General features: G+C 40.0%; 1 protein-coding gene across 1 annotated transcript; it reads left to right on the top strand.

Moving 5' to 3' along the window:
• The first annotated feature begins 893 nt into the window (after positions 1-893).
• LOC146712635 (butyrophilin-like protein 2) lies at positions 894-15,342 on the top strand. The gene is made up of 7 exons (XM_085452229.1): positions 894-1,101; positions 1,190-1,288; positions 1,950-2,272; positions 5,108-5,125; positions 9,512-9,833; positions 12,215-12,535; positions 12,626-15,342. Exons 1-7 carry the CDS (start codon positions 894-896, stop codon positions 12,685-12,687), a joined length of 1,353 nt encoding a protein of 450 aa, XP_085308355.1. The 3' UTR covers positions 12,688-15,342.
• The last annotated feature ends 1,631 nt before the right edge of the window (positions 15,343-16,973 follow it).

Raw genomic sequence — 16,973 nt, 5'->3', positions numbered from 1 at the left:
TTTCTCTAAATGGGATTCAGCATTTTATCCAATAATAGCACAAATAATGAAGTCCTCTATAAAAAGGCTGTTACACTCCATCAGTGTTTACTGGTAATACTCAGGTAAAAGTGAAAAAGTACAGACTCTGAAATTTAATCACAGTAAAAAAGTAAAAATTAGCTCCTTGAAGAACAGTTCTACTGATCATTATTGTACACAGGTAACCGAACGTAGTGCAAAATAATCATAATAATAAAATATTATTAGTGAAGGAAACGGTTTCCAAGGCCTAATCCGTGGATCGACTTCCTTCGAGGTGTGGACGTCTATCAGCAGAGAATGTACCTTCACCTATCAGCAGAGATTGTCCCTTAGTCTGTAACACAGTCAAATATATTCTCAAGTAATATTCAAGCATGCCATTCAGCGTGTTAGTACGAGCTCGGGAGCAGCTTGGGAGAACAAGAAAACAGAGACTGCTTTAGATTGTCTTCCCAAATTGACTCAACTTTATTCACAAGTACAACAGTTTATATAGAGGGTAAAATTCATGAGACAGCAGATTATCAGTTTAAACCAGTACAGACCAAGATAAGGGAGTGTTTCCCTGCCCATGGGTGAAGAAGCATCCTTTGTGTAGTTTATCAGTTCAGCTACAATTGTGATTATCTCAGCGACATATTTTCAAGGCACAAAACAAAGAGTTCTTTCATTAGTGAAATCTGTAACAAACCATTTGGTCTTCAACAGGCGTCTCCTAAAAGATTAAGAAACTAATGTAGCTGAGGGAGTGATCTCTGTGGTATTTCAACCTTGTACCAGCCTGTGATTCTCACACATCAATTCTTGGGTCAAAGAGAAAAATAACTAAAACAAAGGGGCCTTATTGAATGACAGAGTTTTCCTGCATAATGTCACTGCATTCAAACAACAGTGATCACCTGAAACAGCTGGACAACCTTTACTGTGGCCGCGGAAAGATGAACAAAGACCTGCTGAGAACTGGAGACCTCAGTCTGACCCTGAAATACCCCACAGAGAGAGACAGTGGAGGATACATCTGCACCATCTACAGGGACAAAGACATCCTGAGACAGAAAGTCGTGCTGCAGGTCAAAGGTCAGAGATGATGACACAGGTCAGAGGTCAGTGTTGTGGATTAAGGTCAGAGCTCAGAGGTTATGGTGCTTTTTATGCTTTTCCACAGAACCATTTCTAATCTGGAACATTGTTCTTGTGGTTCTCCTGGTTCTTCTTGTGGTTTCTGGAGGTCTTTTATTTCATTTCCGTCAGTATTTCATGTCAGGTGAGTGTCTCCTACTACACTACCCATAATGCCGATGGTTAGCAGGTGTCCTCTGGTGGCTCCTTGACTGCGGCTCACACAAACCTGTTCCAGAAGCTGAAAGAGTTGAGAGTTACAAACAGCTGATACAGAGAGCTGAAGAGAAACTTCCAGGTTTGTTCCAGAAGTCAGAAAACCTCCTTCAGACTCAGTCATTGATCAGTGAAACAGCTCCACAACATGACTTTACTAAACAGTGTGTGTGCTTCACTGCATTGATCTGACACAGAGGCTGCATGTGGACAAGCTGTTCTTCTTCTGTGGTGGTAAACAGCAGCTGACATGGAAACATGTGCTGACAGTAAATGTTGCAGCAGCTTCAGTAAATGTTCCTCCTTGAGTTGTGCTCAGTCATGTGGTGGAGAGCTTCAGATGTTCAGACACACGAGATCTTCATGGTTTCTGTGCTGATGTGTGTGAGACATGGCCGACTGTGGAGGCTCAGTCTGTCTGTTCTTCTGCTCTTCATCCAACATGTCTGGAGCACTTTACAGGACGCTGCAGACTAGTTACCAAAGAAGAAGAGTCAGCAACACATCAGGAACAAACTGAGACACAATCTGACTGAGACTAGAAGACAAGGAGGGACTGGTTATAATGTTGTGCTTTGTTGTCCTCTCAGCTTACCAGGTGGAGGTGGATCCAGGGGTGGAGTCTGTCCAGCTGCCCTGCAAAACCACACACTGCCTGCCCAAAGACGCTATAGTGGAGTGGAAGGATGGTTCTATGTATGACAGGAAGGTCCACGTGTATCAGAACGGCTCTGACCAGTCTAAAAAACAGCATGAGGATTACAGAGGCCGAACAGAGATGAAGAGAAGCCTACTGAAACCTGGAGACCTCAGTCTGACCCTGAAACACCCCACAGATGAAGACACAAACACCTACACCTGCACTGTTTACAGCAAGGAGGGAAACATCCTGATGAAGAAAGACGTGGTGCTCATCTTCAGAGGTCAGTGCTGTAGATACAGGTCAGAGGTCAGACTCATGATGGTGGTTCAGTCTCAGTGGCTCCATCCAATAATGTTACAGTGTTAGCATGTCTGATGTTTGTGGCTGTTTTGGTTTTTATTTGATTTCCAGCCAAATGTAAAAGCTTCAGCAGATGAACTGTAGGAGCAAAGTTCATGTGTGAGACTTCATCTGAAAGGTAACATCTTCTAGTTTCTGAACATGTGTTTGTTTAGCATGTGGCTAAAACACAGGCTAAGCTAAGTCAGCTCAAATCTCAGTAACAACCTTCTTTGGTCCTCATCTATAATCAGTCATATCTGAGTCACAATAACTAGAAGATGATTTCTAGCAGAAGTGTGAACATCTCCACATCCTTTCTCCATGTTATCATCCAAAGCTGTGTGAAGTTTCAGACCTCTGCAGGTAACAAACGGAGACTTAAATGGAGTTGTGATGCACTTCATAACTGACATGGAGGTTGATGATGGGGTAGGTACAGGCTTGGGGTGTCTGGGGACACTCTTTCGAGGATGCCAATGTTCACATTTTGGACAGAGAGGACAGACGGTTTGAAAGAGGAGTGAAAGAAGCCATCTATGTCCACTGTGAGCGACCATCTTTGAACAGAGGCGGGGGTTTACGACACCAACTCTCTGCCATCTATAATCCAGTTTTGAGATCCCTCCCCAGACGCCTTAACGCCCACTCACATCCTGGGTCATTTTTACCTCAATAAGTCATCTTGGTGGGGCAAGGTCTAACAATTGGTTTACCCAATAATGGCTGATAATGGGCTACACCCTTTCTCACATCTTGGTTTATGTGATGAGTCACACATCAAAGGCCCATAAACCACCAACTCTGTTCAAAGATGGTCGCACAGTTGTGTCATACGTTTGTGAAGTGGCTGTTTGGTCTCTCCAATGTAGAGGTCTGGGCATTCCTCGCTAAACTGTACAGCTTACACATTCAGTTCAGTTCAGTTCAGTTCATTTTTATTTCAAACATTTCAAACATGTGCCTTCACAATCATTACAAAATATCATTCCAGTATTTGTTTGAAAAGGAGTAGGCTGAAGTATTTACTTATTTGTCCCTACCCCCTCAAGTTTTACCTCTCATTCATTTAATTTTTTTTTGTCTTAAATTAAACAAACAACATATGAAACATATGAAGTAAAACAAAACATAACATACATAAATCAAAAACAAGAAATTAGCAAGCCCCACCACAGTATAGTTTCTTTCATATGAAAAATACAGAATGTGTATATTTGCAGATACACAAGTTATGGAAAAACAACAAAACAAAAAAAAAAAAAAAAAAAAAGAACCACAACACCATTACCAGCTACATTACCGTCCTGGGTTAACCCCGTTTTCTTCATTCTTATACTTATTTAAAATTAGGTTTTTATATTTTACTTTAAACTGTTTTATGTTTTGACTGTCTTTTATTTCTTCTGTTTGACTGTTCCATAATTTAACTCCTGCAATTGACATAGTTCTTAAAGTTGTTCTAGCACTTTGTATTTTTAAATTCCATTTCCCTCTTAAGTTATACCCACCTTCTCTTTCTATGAACAATTTACAGATTTCTTTGGGAAGCAATTTATTTCTTACTTTATACATTATTTGCGCTGTTTTAAGCTTCACCAAGTCTTGGAATTTAATAGCTTGCATTTTGACAAAGAGTGCATTTGTATGGTCCCTGTACCCTACATTATTTATTAATCTAATGGCCCTTTTCTATATTATAGTTATTCTTTGTGTGTTACTTTTGTATGTGTTTCCCCAGACCTCTACACAGTAGCTCATATATGGCAGTAGTAAAGCACAGTATAAAATGTGCAGTGCTTTCTGATCCAACATATGCTTTGCTTTCCCCAGGACGGCAATGCCCCGTGCCAATTTCCCCCGAACATAAGTAATGTGTGGCTTCCAACAGAGCTCGTGGTCAATGATCACCCCAAGAAATTTTATTTCATTTACTCTTTCTAAATATACATTGTCAACACATATTTCTACTTCGATGTTTTTCTTTTGGTTTCCAAACAACATAAATTTGGTTTTATCGAGATTCAATGATAATTTATTTATATCAAACCACTTCTTTAATATCGTTAATTCCTGTGTGACCATCTCCAAAACCTGTGGCAATTCCTCTCCTGAACACAGTATGTTTGTGTCATCTGCAAATATTACAAACTTTAAAATCTCCGATACTCTGCAGATATCATTTAAGTACATAATAAACATTTTTGGACCCAGTACTGAACCTTGAGGTACTCCACAAGCTATATCCATCAAATTAGATTTATATTCATTTATTTGTACATATTGTTGCCTATTCCCTACATAGCTTTTTAACCATTCCAAAACCACTCCCCTAAACCCGTACTTTTCCAGTTTTTTTAATAGAATTTCATGATTAACAGTATCAAACGCCTTCTTTAGATCTAAGAAAACTCCAAGCGCATACCTCTTATTATCCATACATTCCGTTATCTTTTCCATTAAATCTATCAGTGCCAAAGCTGTTGATCTGTTGCTTCTGAACCCATACTGACTATCTGTCATTAATTCATATTTTTCCACAAAACTATCAAATCTTTTTATGAAGAGTTTTTCCAGTATCTTAGAGAACTGGGAGAGTATTGACACTGGTCTATAGTTTGTAAAATGATGTCTTTCACCGGTTTTGTAAATGGGAATAACTTTAGCAACTTTCATTTTTTGTGGAAAAACTCCTTTTTGAAACGACAAGTTGAATATATATTTTAATGGTTTTACGATACCATCAATAACTGTCTTTACCGTTACCATATCAATATCATTCCAGTCTGTACTGGTTTTGTTCTTAAGTCCTCTAACTATGTCATAAATCTCTTTCTCTTCCACTGCTCTTAAAAACATTGAGCTACTATTCCTTTCAATATTTTCACCAGTGTCCCTTTCTATTCCATCAACCTTTATTTCTTCTGCCAGTTTTGGCCCTATGTTTACGAAGAATTCATTAAAGCCATTTACTATCTCCTCCATGTTATTAATACTTCTTGTCCCTTCTATAAAGTACCCAGGGTAATCATTATTCCTTGTTTCATTTTTGATTATTCTGTTTAATACATTCCATATATCTCTTGTGTTATCTTTATTGTGTTCTAACCTTTTAATGTAATACTCTCTTTTACAGGATCTCATTATATTAGGTAATTTGTTTTTGTAAGTTTTATACTTCATTTCAGTTTCTATTGTTCTCTTTTTTATGAATTCTCGATATAGGGTATTCTTTTTTTTGCTGGCATTTTGTAGTCCTTTTGTCATCCATGGTCTTCCTGCATAGTTGTGTTTCCTATTGATTTCAATTACTGGGCAGTTTTTATCAAGTAATGTGTTAAATGTTCTTAAAAATCCTTCGTAAGCTTTATTAACTTCTGTTTGTTCATATACAATATTCCAATCTTGCTTTAAAAGTTCATTTCTAAGACAATTTAAGGTCTTCTCTGTTCTTATTCTTTTGTAAATAATCTTATGTCCATCGTTGTTCACTTTATAATGGCATTTATAAGATCAGAATCAGCAATCAGAATCAGAATACTTTATTGATCCCTGGGGGAAATTATTTTTTGTTACAGTGCTCCATTTTAAACCAAGATGCAAAGACTGGTAAATGGTCACTTATATCATTGATTAACAGCCCACTTTTTATCTTTCCTTCTATTATATTTGTAAATATATTATCTAATAGAGTTGCACAATGAGATGTTATTCTGGTCGGTCTTGTTATCAGTGGAAATAAACCGATGCTGTACATGGAATCAATAAATTCTTCTGTACTCTTCTGTACACATTGTTAAGTCTGTGTTTGAGTTTTGTCTTTGGAATGAACCAGTTTCTGTCTGAGTGTGTTGCTTGGTCTGAAATATACTAGGGGATGGCAATGTTGTTTCATTTGTCTTTCTTATCCTCCCTAGTTGGTGTCTGGTCTTCTTTTCTGTGCATCTTTGCTACCTTGATGAAAGCCCATCTAGGATAACCACATGTTTTGAGTGCTTCCTTTACATGTGCGTGTTTCTTCTGTTTCCCTTCAGGCTTAGAGGGAACATGTTCTGCCCGGTGGTGTAGGGTCCTAATTACTCCAAGTTTGTGTTCCAGAGGGTGATGAGAGTCAAAGAGGAGGTACTGGTCCGTGTGTGTGGGCTTCCACTAAACTTCAGTGTTTACGTTTGTTAACACCTCAATTCTTTCATCTTTGGGCCGAAGGAAGGACAACACTCGTTGTTCAAATGCTTAATCAACAATCTCTTTATTCCATACAATTCTTATTATTCCATACAACACTTTTGAGCATAAACCATCCAGAGGGGAGATGAGCGCGGGAGGGTGTCCGCCTGATCTCGATGTGTCTGAGCATTTCTCACATTCTTATAGCTTCAGGAGGCCCCCACCTAGTCATAAAACCTAAACATCCACATTCTTTCTCTCTCAGTGAGCTTATGACCTTGGCTTCCTGTCCAGTATGTTCTGTTCTTTTCTAATTAGACAAATAAGGCCATGACTCTCTGAAAACAGTATTTCTTATAACTCAGTATAATGCATCATAAAACAATATCATTCATTCACCATAAATCAGCAGTCTAATGTAATACAAATATAATAGTCAAACACAAGTGTAACTTATAAACACATGTTCATACTTTTATTACACAATCAGAGAGAAAGAGAGAGAGAGAGAGTGCAGGACAGATAGACAGGTGACAGTCTCAGGTGTGCACACTGCTACAAACAGCAGGATATAGTGTTTGTGTTATTACGAGTGTAAACAAGAAGAGTTCCAGATGGTGCAGTGGACACATGTGTGACTGCTGTGATTAAAGCATCTTTCTTTCAGCTTAACGAGTGAACCGTCAGCTCGTTCAAACACACGTTAAAGTCCGTTTGGCTCGACACCACCGAACAGAGGCAGCAATATAACATGGCTAACATTAACAGTGCAGTGAATCCTGCTGGTGCCGTGATATTCAGGACTGCAAACAGAGCAGCATCACTGACTTTCAGCTTGTTGTGTTTGTGGATATATGACTGACTTTAATTATCCATAAAATCATCACATCTCTGTAGGATTAAGGTCGACTATCGAACGGCGTATGAAGCATATTCAGTACTTACTTTTGAAAGTTTACTCTTTGGCCGCTCCACTTCTTTGAAGTGTCTCCCAGTCCCAGTGCACTTTGTGACACACTTGTTAGCACTGTCACTACCCGATCCGTATCGGAAACCCGATCGGTGCCCCGCATGCGCGAAAGGTGTCTACTTCCGGTCGAAGCATTTTACGATAGTTACAGGTCAGAGTATCTGTTAAGATGTTAAGAATAACAAGTATCTCTTAAAATGTTTCCGATAATGAAACATTTAATATAATGTAGACAAAAACAAAAAAATAAAAAGATAGTGACAGATCGGGACTCCCGATCCTTACTGCGCATGTGCAAAGTCGGAGCGTACAAATCAGGTCTACCCGATCCGTACCGCGCATGTGCAGGGGTTTTCTTCTTCTTCTGTTCCTTTAATGGCAGTGTACTCCCCAGTGTACGAGGATACCGCCACCTGCTGACTGAGCGAATGAACCCTATTGTAAACTGAATTAGCGTCATTACAAACGTGTGTTAAATTTGATTTAGTGATAGTCGAGTGTGTTTATGCTTGTCTGTGCGGAGAGGATTGTTGGAAAAGTGATGATGATGTCCACGATCACTGTCAATTGCCAGTAAACACTTCATCTGGCTGATGAATCTTCACGTGACATATTACAAAGTCTGTATTATTAACTCTGTAATTAGGCGCCATTCTTCTTATTTTACGGCGCTGTTGTTCAATCGGGGAACGCTCTCTGTTGAGGAGAAAAGCAAAAATTTGTTGCAGATACGGATTATCCATTGTTTAAATGTCCCGGTAGTCGAAAAGGAGGCAGAGCTGCTGAGAAATGCTAGGAGCTAACTGGGCGCTAACCGTGTCATTCAAATATATTGAATGTCGCAATGTTGACAAAGAGAGGAAGTGACGTAAAATTTGCGCATGCGGGGTACTGATTGGGTTTCCGGTACGGATCGGGTAGTGACAAGCATGTTTTGGTTCATGCAACTGGTCCGTCCGGTTATTGTCTCCCCAGAAACATTTCCGTTGTCTTTTTTCCTATTTCCGTTGTGCTTTGTGTGCTTTTGCAGCATTTTTCTTTTTGCAGCGTTTTTCTTTTTGCAGCGTTTTTCTTTTTGCAAGTGTTTTCTGAAGTTGCAGTCCGTTTGGCCTCTCAGGGCCACCGTACCATATTGTTTGTATAACATCTTTTTAAGTTTTGTGGATATTATACATGGTTATGCTGAGGATATGTTGGCCAATTTCCACTGGAAATGCCTTTTGGTTAAACTGTCAGCAAGGAATTTGCATTTGCACTGTTAATTGTTTATATAACTTTAATTCACATAAAAAACTGCTGCTCGTTTAAGTGAAAATACATTGATGGGTTTTTTTTGCACTAATAAAGTTGTGGAGTTGTATTTTGTCTAGTGTCAATTATATCATCAGTTATATCGTTATGGCAAATTTTCAAATGTATATCGTGATAAATATTTTTGGTCATATCGCCCTGCTCTACTGTGAAGGATTCCACTTCTTGTGTTTTGATTTTGACTCAGTTGTCTCTACGTATCTGTACCAGTGGCTGGGTACTCTCCCCTTGAAAGAGCCAAGAGCCTTTCTTTCCACTTCCTCCATGTAAAGGTTGGCTACATGGCACAGCCATGTTTTCGCCTGTAGAAACCCTTGTTGCGTTTGAAATATGTGGTGGTGAGGCAAATCTGATCAGGGGTGAAGTTGGTTCTGTCTTCTTGTAGGCGTTTTCTGACAGTCTCCACGGCCTCCGTGGTGGGTGTGCATGTGAAGAGAGAGATTACATCAAAGGACACCATGGTTTCATCTGGATCCAGGGTAAGTTTCTGGACCTTGTCGGTGAAGTCGGTGGAGTTCTTGATGTGGTGTGGGGTGTTTCCCACAAGAGGTGTAAGGATGCAAGGTGTTTCAAAATGTTGTAAGTGGCTGAGTTTATGCTGCTAACAATGGGTCTGAATGAGGTACAATGCATTACCAGTGAAGCAGCAGCGTGCAGCAGTCAACACAAATGTCTCCATCCAACCTTGTTTTCTCCTATGTTGTCCCACAGATTACGCTGAGGTGAAGCCAGAGCACTCTGAGGTTGAATATGTCGAGCTGCCCTGCAAAACCACACAAAACCTGCTTGAAGTTGCTAAAGTAGAGTGGAAGGAACGAGGCAACAGGAAGGTCCACCTGTATGAGAACGGCTCTGACCAGCCTGAAGAACAGCACCAGGATTACAAAGAGCAAACGAAGATGAATGAAGACCTGCTGAGAACTGGAGACCTCAGTCTGACCCTGAAATACCCCACAGAGGAAGACTACTCCATCTACACCTGCACCGTCTACAGCGTGGAGGGAAACATCCTCCTGAAGAAGCAAGTGAAGCTGAAAGTCAGAGGTCAGTGCTGTAGATACAGGTTGAAGGTCAGAGGTCATGTAGGAGTTTATTTTCTAAAAGCTTTTAGTTTTAATCTATTTTTAGTTTATTCAAATGATATAAAATCTTTAATGTTTTGATGTAAAAGCCAAAAATGTCAGGTGGAGCAACTGTCCATTTAAATGAACAGACTAAGAAGACGATTAAAAATGAAGTTTTAACTATCCTAACTTCAAAATAAAAGCCTCTGGTGTGATTGAGTTTGGATCAAATCAGTAGTTTTGTTAGTTTTGTCTATCAGAGTATGAATGCATGTGATTGTCAGCACTATATGAGAACCAGTTTACCATTTACCATGATCCAGTCATTTGGGTGTTGTCAAATGTCAGGGTGTAGCAGCCATAAATATGAGGCTTTTATTGTGAAGTGAAAGATAATAAGAGTGAAAATGATGTGTCCATGGATTCTAAGTTAATACAGATAAAATACTATTTAAATTGGCAATTTGACTCACTGACAATAAACAGAGCCACACTTGCTGCAGTAAGTTTGACACCACAGCATCATGTAGAGGTACTTTACAGCTGTAAATGAAAATTCAATACATCCATCCATCCATCCATTCGCTTCCGCTTATCCTTTTCAGGGTCACGGGGGGCGCTGGAGCCTATCCCAGCTGTCATAGGGCGAGAGGCGGGGTACACCCTGGACAGGTCGCCAGTCTGTCGCAGGGCCAACACACAGGGACAGACAACCATTCACACTCACATTCATTCGCACATTCACACCTAGTGACAATTTGGATTATCCAATTAACCTATCCCCACAAATTCAATACAATTTTATTTATATAGTGCCAAATCACAACAACAGTCGCCTCAAGGTAGGGCTGCTCGATTATGGCAAAAATGATAATCACGATTTTTTTCACTGAAATTGAGATCTTGATTATTTGACGATATTTATTTAACAATAACAATGTGTTGAATAATGGCTTTAAAGATTGTCAAAAAATCATATAAAATAGTTTGCAAATACTGATAACAGTGCAAATGTTTGCAATATAAAAAATAAATGAAAAATGTAAACATCTATGTTTAGTGAACTTCAAAATACTGCATAATATTTATGCATACAAATAACCAAACATCAAGGCAAGCTGTGTAGCCACACAATGCACAATTGCATCAAACTGACATTGAGGTATGTCAATTTGTAGTGTTGCTCTGTGGTGCAGCTACGACACCGTAGCAAAGTTTACACACTATGTCTGCTTGATCCACGTCTGACTCCGCCAACCCATACTGTTTCCAACCACTGAAGTTGTTTTACTTCTCTTTTCAACCAACAGCATTCTTTCTTCAGCAGCCATTATCCTCTCATCTCTACAATTAACTTCTGCTTGGCTTTCCGAGCTTGCCTCGGGTGCTCTTAATTGTTTTGACGTGTGTTTGAAATGCAGAGAGGTGCGCTCGATTTGCCACACGGAGCAGCGCGAGAGTAAAGGACGAGGTGCTAATAGGGCGAAGTCAAGGAGGCCATTTACATGAAAAGGGAAAGACCATCTCTGAATCGAGGAGGGTACATCTGTGACCATCTTACAATGCTGTGATTGCAGACATTCCTCAACTCTCTGTGAATGGTACTCATGGCTATTGATCAGTGGTCTTTGATCAGTGAGCTTTGATCAATGGTCATGACAACTTGCAAATAAACAACCTGACCTCTCAGCCCCTTGTTCATTCAGTGGTGCTAGTTTCAGTCATTATGCAAATGTACTGTACTGTTCTCAGTCATCCAGGTCATTGTAGTCTAAGGAGCTTGGAAAGAAAAGTGTCTGGACTTCTTTAAGTTTCTTGAAGATGGGCCAAGCTCCTTAGAATGCAAATGTATTGTTTATAAGATTGGGGAAACCTGCAGTCAGCTGAGACTGAAGAAGTCACTTGGATGATGATGAAACGTTTTTCCCACTGAAAACACTATGTCCAGATGAACAGAATTTGGAATTTACTTACCTGGATGATTGAGCATGCATCAAGACATTTGAGTTGTTCCAGGCATGTTCCACTGGAAGGAGGCCCTGGAGTAGACCCAGGACTTGATAATGAGATCATATCTCTCACCTGGCCTGGGAACGCCTTGCTGTTTCCCTGGAAAAGCTGTAGGGGGTGGCTGGAGAGGGAGGTGTGGGCTTTGTTGCATAGACTGCTGCCCCTGCGACCTGGCCCCAGATAAGCAGAAGAGGATGGATGGATGGAATTATTTCTCTCCATGAGCTGTTTCTCTGCCTGAAGGAGGCGCCACTCCATCGCTTCATTTAGTGCAGAACAAGAGTCACATGATGCTGCTCTGAACACCAATCACACTTTGTACAGCTCATGTTGTGTTTGTTGTCCTCTCAGTCTGTCAGGTGGAGGTGGAGGAGGGGGCGGAGTCTGTCCAGCTGCCCTTCAAAAATCACAGAACCTGCCTGGAGATGCTGAAGTGGAGTGGGTACACTATAACCCAAAAAAAGACGATCCATGTATATAAGAACGGCTCTGACCAGCCTGGAGAACAGCACCAGGATTACAGAGACCGAACGAAAATGAATGAAGACCTGCTGAGAACTGGAGACCTCAGTCTGACCCTGAAAACCCCCAAAGAGAGTGACAGTGGAGAATACAAATGTGTAGTGTATGGGAAGATCTGGAGAGCGAAAACTGTGCTGCTCAAAGTCAAAGGTTTGTTGGTTTGTGTTTGTTTGCACGTGTGTGTGGGTGGGGGGGCAGGCAATCGTTCGTGTGTCTGACTGTCTTTTGTCTCCTCTGCAGGTCAAACAAGGGACAATATGAACAGAAACAGCTGCATTGATCCGACTCCTCGGTCAGCTTAGGCCTGACATCATGTGCAAAACCTTTATACAGTGGTCCCTCGCTATAACGGGGTTAACTTTTCGCAGCCTCACTGTTTCGCTGATTTTTTGGGGTGCAATTTTGCATGCTTTTCTTTCTTTGTTTTGTACAGTGCATTGTGTTCTGCGTCCTGATTGGCTGCAGACCATTGTCAATCAATGTCTTGATGCATGCTCAATCAATCTTGTGCCGTGTCTCCTGTCCAGTACAAAATGCTTCTCAAATATACATAAATCTTGGCTAGCAGAAGACAACAAACACAGCAATGTCGACATCAAAGGCACCTGCGGTAGCACCCAAAAGGCAGAAGAAGATGCTAACCATTGCACAAAAAGTTGGACTTCTGGATTCTGGGCTGGACCAATTACAGCCGAGGAGGTCGAACTTTAAAGTTCCATAATGAGGTAAAAAGGAACATGATTTGTCCCGTACTTCAGCTAGAATGGAAAAAAAGGCACAAAGCTGGAGGTATTCCGTGTCTTTACGCTGCACAGCTGCCTCTTCTTCTCTCATTCTCTCCCCCTCCCTCTCCTGTTGCTACTTCAATCATGAAACTGATCAATGATCAGCTGATCGGCTTTTCTCTCTTGTTTGTTTATCGCCCACTTTGCCCCAGAAGGAGGAAACCAGTGGATAAACTACAGCACGTTTAAGCTTGATAAACTGTTGCTAGAATTTACTCAATATTACTTTCTAGTATCAGCTGATGTTTGCTGGAGCCACAGCTGTAAAGCTGCTGGTCATGATGTCGGTTTGGATATGTGGTGAGAGGGAAACATGAAGATGAAACCAGGAGATGTCCTTACTGAACCATCAGAGCTGAACAGGTGATGGAGAAACAGGTTTACCTTTTAGGTGACATGAATGAGTTGAAGGGAAGTTATGAACTGTTTCTGAGAGACAAATAACACCAGCATCCTTTTTTAGGTAGCTGACAGCTGGTAACTGTGCAGGGGCGGGTCTAGCAAAGTGTTGCCAGGGGGGCCAGGTAGGGCATTAACAGGGAGAGGGGGGCACAAAGAAATTTCTTTCTTATTCTCATTTAAGATGTCTGGCTGTTATTAAATAATTATCTGAATCTTACAACCAAAGTGATCATCTGATTAAATGTATAGAAGTCCATTATTGTATATAGTAACTATTAAGTCTTATATATACCCTAATAAGCTATAGTACTTTTTTCCTTTGGGAATCCATCCATTCACTTCATTTTTCATCATGTCAAAGAGACTGAATAAAGTCCTGTCCCACTAACAGCAGCTCCATTGTATTTTGGACATTAGCGTGTCCCCTAATGTATTTTGTAATATATTCCGTTACTTTACTCAATGAGAGTAACATATTCTGAATACTTAATTACTTAATATATTGTCATGCTTTTTACAACTACATGAATGTACTATTGCTGTGTCATTTATTACTATAACTGAAGGTCACTCGCCATACCAACACCAACTAGATGTTTAAATCTTAATATAAATGAGTAACAGTAGGTGGACATTAGGTAAGGCTGCACTTTTTGCAGCGATCTCGTGTAGAAAACTATTCCCGTGTATATAAAACAGGTCCGCGGCTCCGAACCGTAGTAAAGGGACCTCTGGCTAATACGTCGGGCTCTGTGTCGGGCTCGTAGCTGAAAACTAGCTTTACTTTGTTGTGTGGGTCAACTTTGCTTGCGAGAGACAGAGAGAGGCGTTGAAAGGCTGCTCCAACGGAACTTATTGTTTTCGGAGGAAAACACCAACACAGTGTACAGTCGAGTTTTAATAGCTTACTTACAGCTGGGCTCGTCAGGCACTCTTCTTGGCTGCAGTGGTTATTATTATATTTACATGCTTCATACATGCTATGCCCGTAACTCTCTGCCTATTGCCTTCATATTAAATCATTTTTGAATAATACTTTTTAAAAATATTTCTTCACGTTATTATGTGGGCCGCAAGTAGAGGTGACATGGGCCGTGAGATTGAGACACGGGCATTAGAGCCTCCTAATGCGTGTTTTGTTTGGGTTTCCACCGGCGTTGAATTACCCATAGAGGGCACAGCCTAAAATATGAAACAGGAAAAGACCGCCGTGTAATCAACAAAGTAACTGTATTCTGAATACCACCTTTTAAACGGTAACTGTAACTGAATACAGTTACTCATATTTTGTGTTTTAAATACGTAATGCTGGTGCATGTATTCAGTTACTCCCCAACACTGGTGACAGCTGGCAACTTTTCAGGGGCGGGTCTAGCAAAGTTATGCCAGAGGGCCAGGTATGGCATTAACAGGGAAAGGGGGGCACAAAGAAACACTTCTCTTTCTTATTCTCATTTAAAATCTCTAGCTTTAATAAATAATTATCTGAACCTTACAACCAAAGTTTGTATTTGCTGTAACATGTATAGAAGTCCATTATTGTATATAGTAACTATTAAGTCTAATATATACCCTAATAAGCTATAGTACTTTTTTCCTTTGGGAAGATACCATCTGTGCAGTCTGCAATTCTGTTAATGAAAGATGTTGAATCTATTTAATTATTGTAGAAAAAATGATTTATTTGTATTTGTTTTACACATGCATTAAATTAAAGTCAATTACGTCGATTAAGCATCATGAGGCAGAGGGGCTGTTCCCTATTTTTTTTTTTTTGCTGGGAGATGGCAACCCTGTTATTTAGGTTGTTTAATATTTCTGCTAAGTACTGTTTAGAATACCAGAATATGGAGGATGGTGCAGGTTTAAGTTTATTAGATTGATCGTTATTGCTGAATTGTAAAATATTGTGGGTGCAGTGTATTTTTTGCATACAGGTATAACAGAATAGCTTTAGTGTTTTGTTTTTTAAAACTTGTGCATGAACGTATACAAAATGCAGTAAGATATTAAAAATAAAAACAGTTTCATTGATTATAAAAAACACTATCGGATTTCTATTGGTAGCAATCTTAAGCTCCTCCATTGTTCATGAATGTGCACTGTCCCTGTGGAAAAAGTCCAAATAAAAACAACTGGCTAACCGTTAATCTGATCCAGTGTTTTTCTTCTTCTGTGGTGGATGTGTTTGAGGATAAAAGCGATCCTACATGTTCTGAAATTAGATTTAAGACTTTTTAATGTCACCAACAATGAAACCGTCTGTCTGACTGCCATCCATCAGACAGCAAGAAAGAGAGATCTGACTTCTCGTGTTTCTGAAGGTTTGATTTAAGACATTTTAATTTAATTAGACCAATTCAAGACTGTTTTTAAATAATTTAATTAACTGAAAGATTCAGCTTCATTTGCTTTATTTTTTTAAAAGAAAATTATCTTGTAAAGTGTCACTTGCTGTCTGCAACCAGCAGTGAGCTCTGCTGTCAGACTCTGCTTCTCTCTTCTTGTTGTGTGATGCCATCTAAAAGCCTCCAATCACCTTGCAGTAACAGTTTTAAGGCTATTTCCATGGAAATGGTAGGGTCAAGCAGGTATGAGCTCACTTCCTGTTCAGTTTTCAGTTTTATTTGTCATATGCAAGTTAGCACAGGGTCAACATTGCAATGAAATGTGTTTGACGAGCATCAGTCACTCAGCAGCATGATACAGTAGGAGAAAATATAATAAAATAAAGTAATAAAAAAACAGAAAAATAGTAAAGAGCAAAATATTAGAGAGACATGGTAAAAGAGAAAAGATGACTGAATATATATGTATCTATAAATATAAATATATGTACACTAGTGATTAAATAAGAAAATCTTGAAAAGAAATATGACGGGGGGCAGATGGGATATTGCACAGGAATGAGCAGCAGAAAATTTCAGTATTGCACTTTTAAATAGAAATATCAATGACAATAAAGTGGAGTGACCAGTGCAGATTAAACAGAGTACTTGTGAAGCTGCAGGGTAGCTTCTGAGTGCTGTGTTGTGTGTGTTTAAGTGTTGTGGTTGAGGTGTCGTATGTCTTGGTGGTAAAAACTGTTTTTGAGTCTTATAGTCCGAGCAGACAGACTCCTGTAACGTCTGCCAGATGGTAACAAGGAGAACAGCTGATGTGCTGGGTGGCTGTGGTCCTTGATGATGCTGTGTGCTTTACGGAGGCATCGCTGGAGATAAATGTCCTGAATGGCAGGAAGCCTCGTGCCAGTGATGTGCTCTGCTGCCTTCACCACCCTCTGCAGTGATTTACGGCTGCTGGCAGAGTAGCTTCCGTACCAAACTGTGATGCAGCTCGTCAGCAAGCTCTCAATTGCACACCTGTAAAAATTTGAGGTGATGTTGGCGTTCATGCTAAAC

The sequence above is a fragment of the Copadichromis virginalis genome, linkage group LG3 (genome assembly GCF_057382275.1).
Source record: "Copadichromis virginalis isolate Kocher_CV1m ecotype Utaka linkage group LG3, C_Virginalis_male_GT1.1, whole genome shotgun sequence".
NCBI classification, from domain to species: domain Eukaryota; kingdom Metazoa; phylum Chordata; class Actinopteri; order Cichliformes; family Cichlidae; genus Copadichromis; species Copadichromis virginalis.
This window is presented reverse-complemented; position numbering and strand designations above follow the sequence as displayed.

Excerpts from the sequence above, each read along its gene's own strand:
- LOC146712635 (XM_085452229.1), top strand. The coding sequence starts at position 894 with ATGTCACTGCATTCAAACAACAGTGATCACCTGAAACAGCTGGACAAC. Across the intron at positions 1,289-1,949 it reads CCGTCAGTATTTCATGTCAG|CTTACCAGGTGGAGGTGGAT; the intron begins GTGAGTGTCTCC and ends TTGTCCTCTCAG. Across the intron at positions 12,536-12,625 it reads TGTGCTGCTCAAAGTCAAAG|GTCAAACAAGGGACAATATG; the intron begins GTTTGTTGGTTT and ends TCTCCTCTGCAG.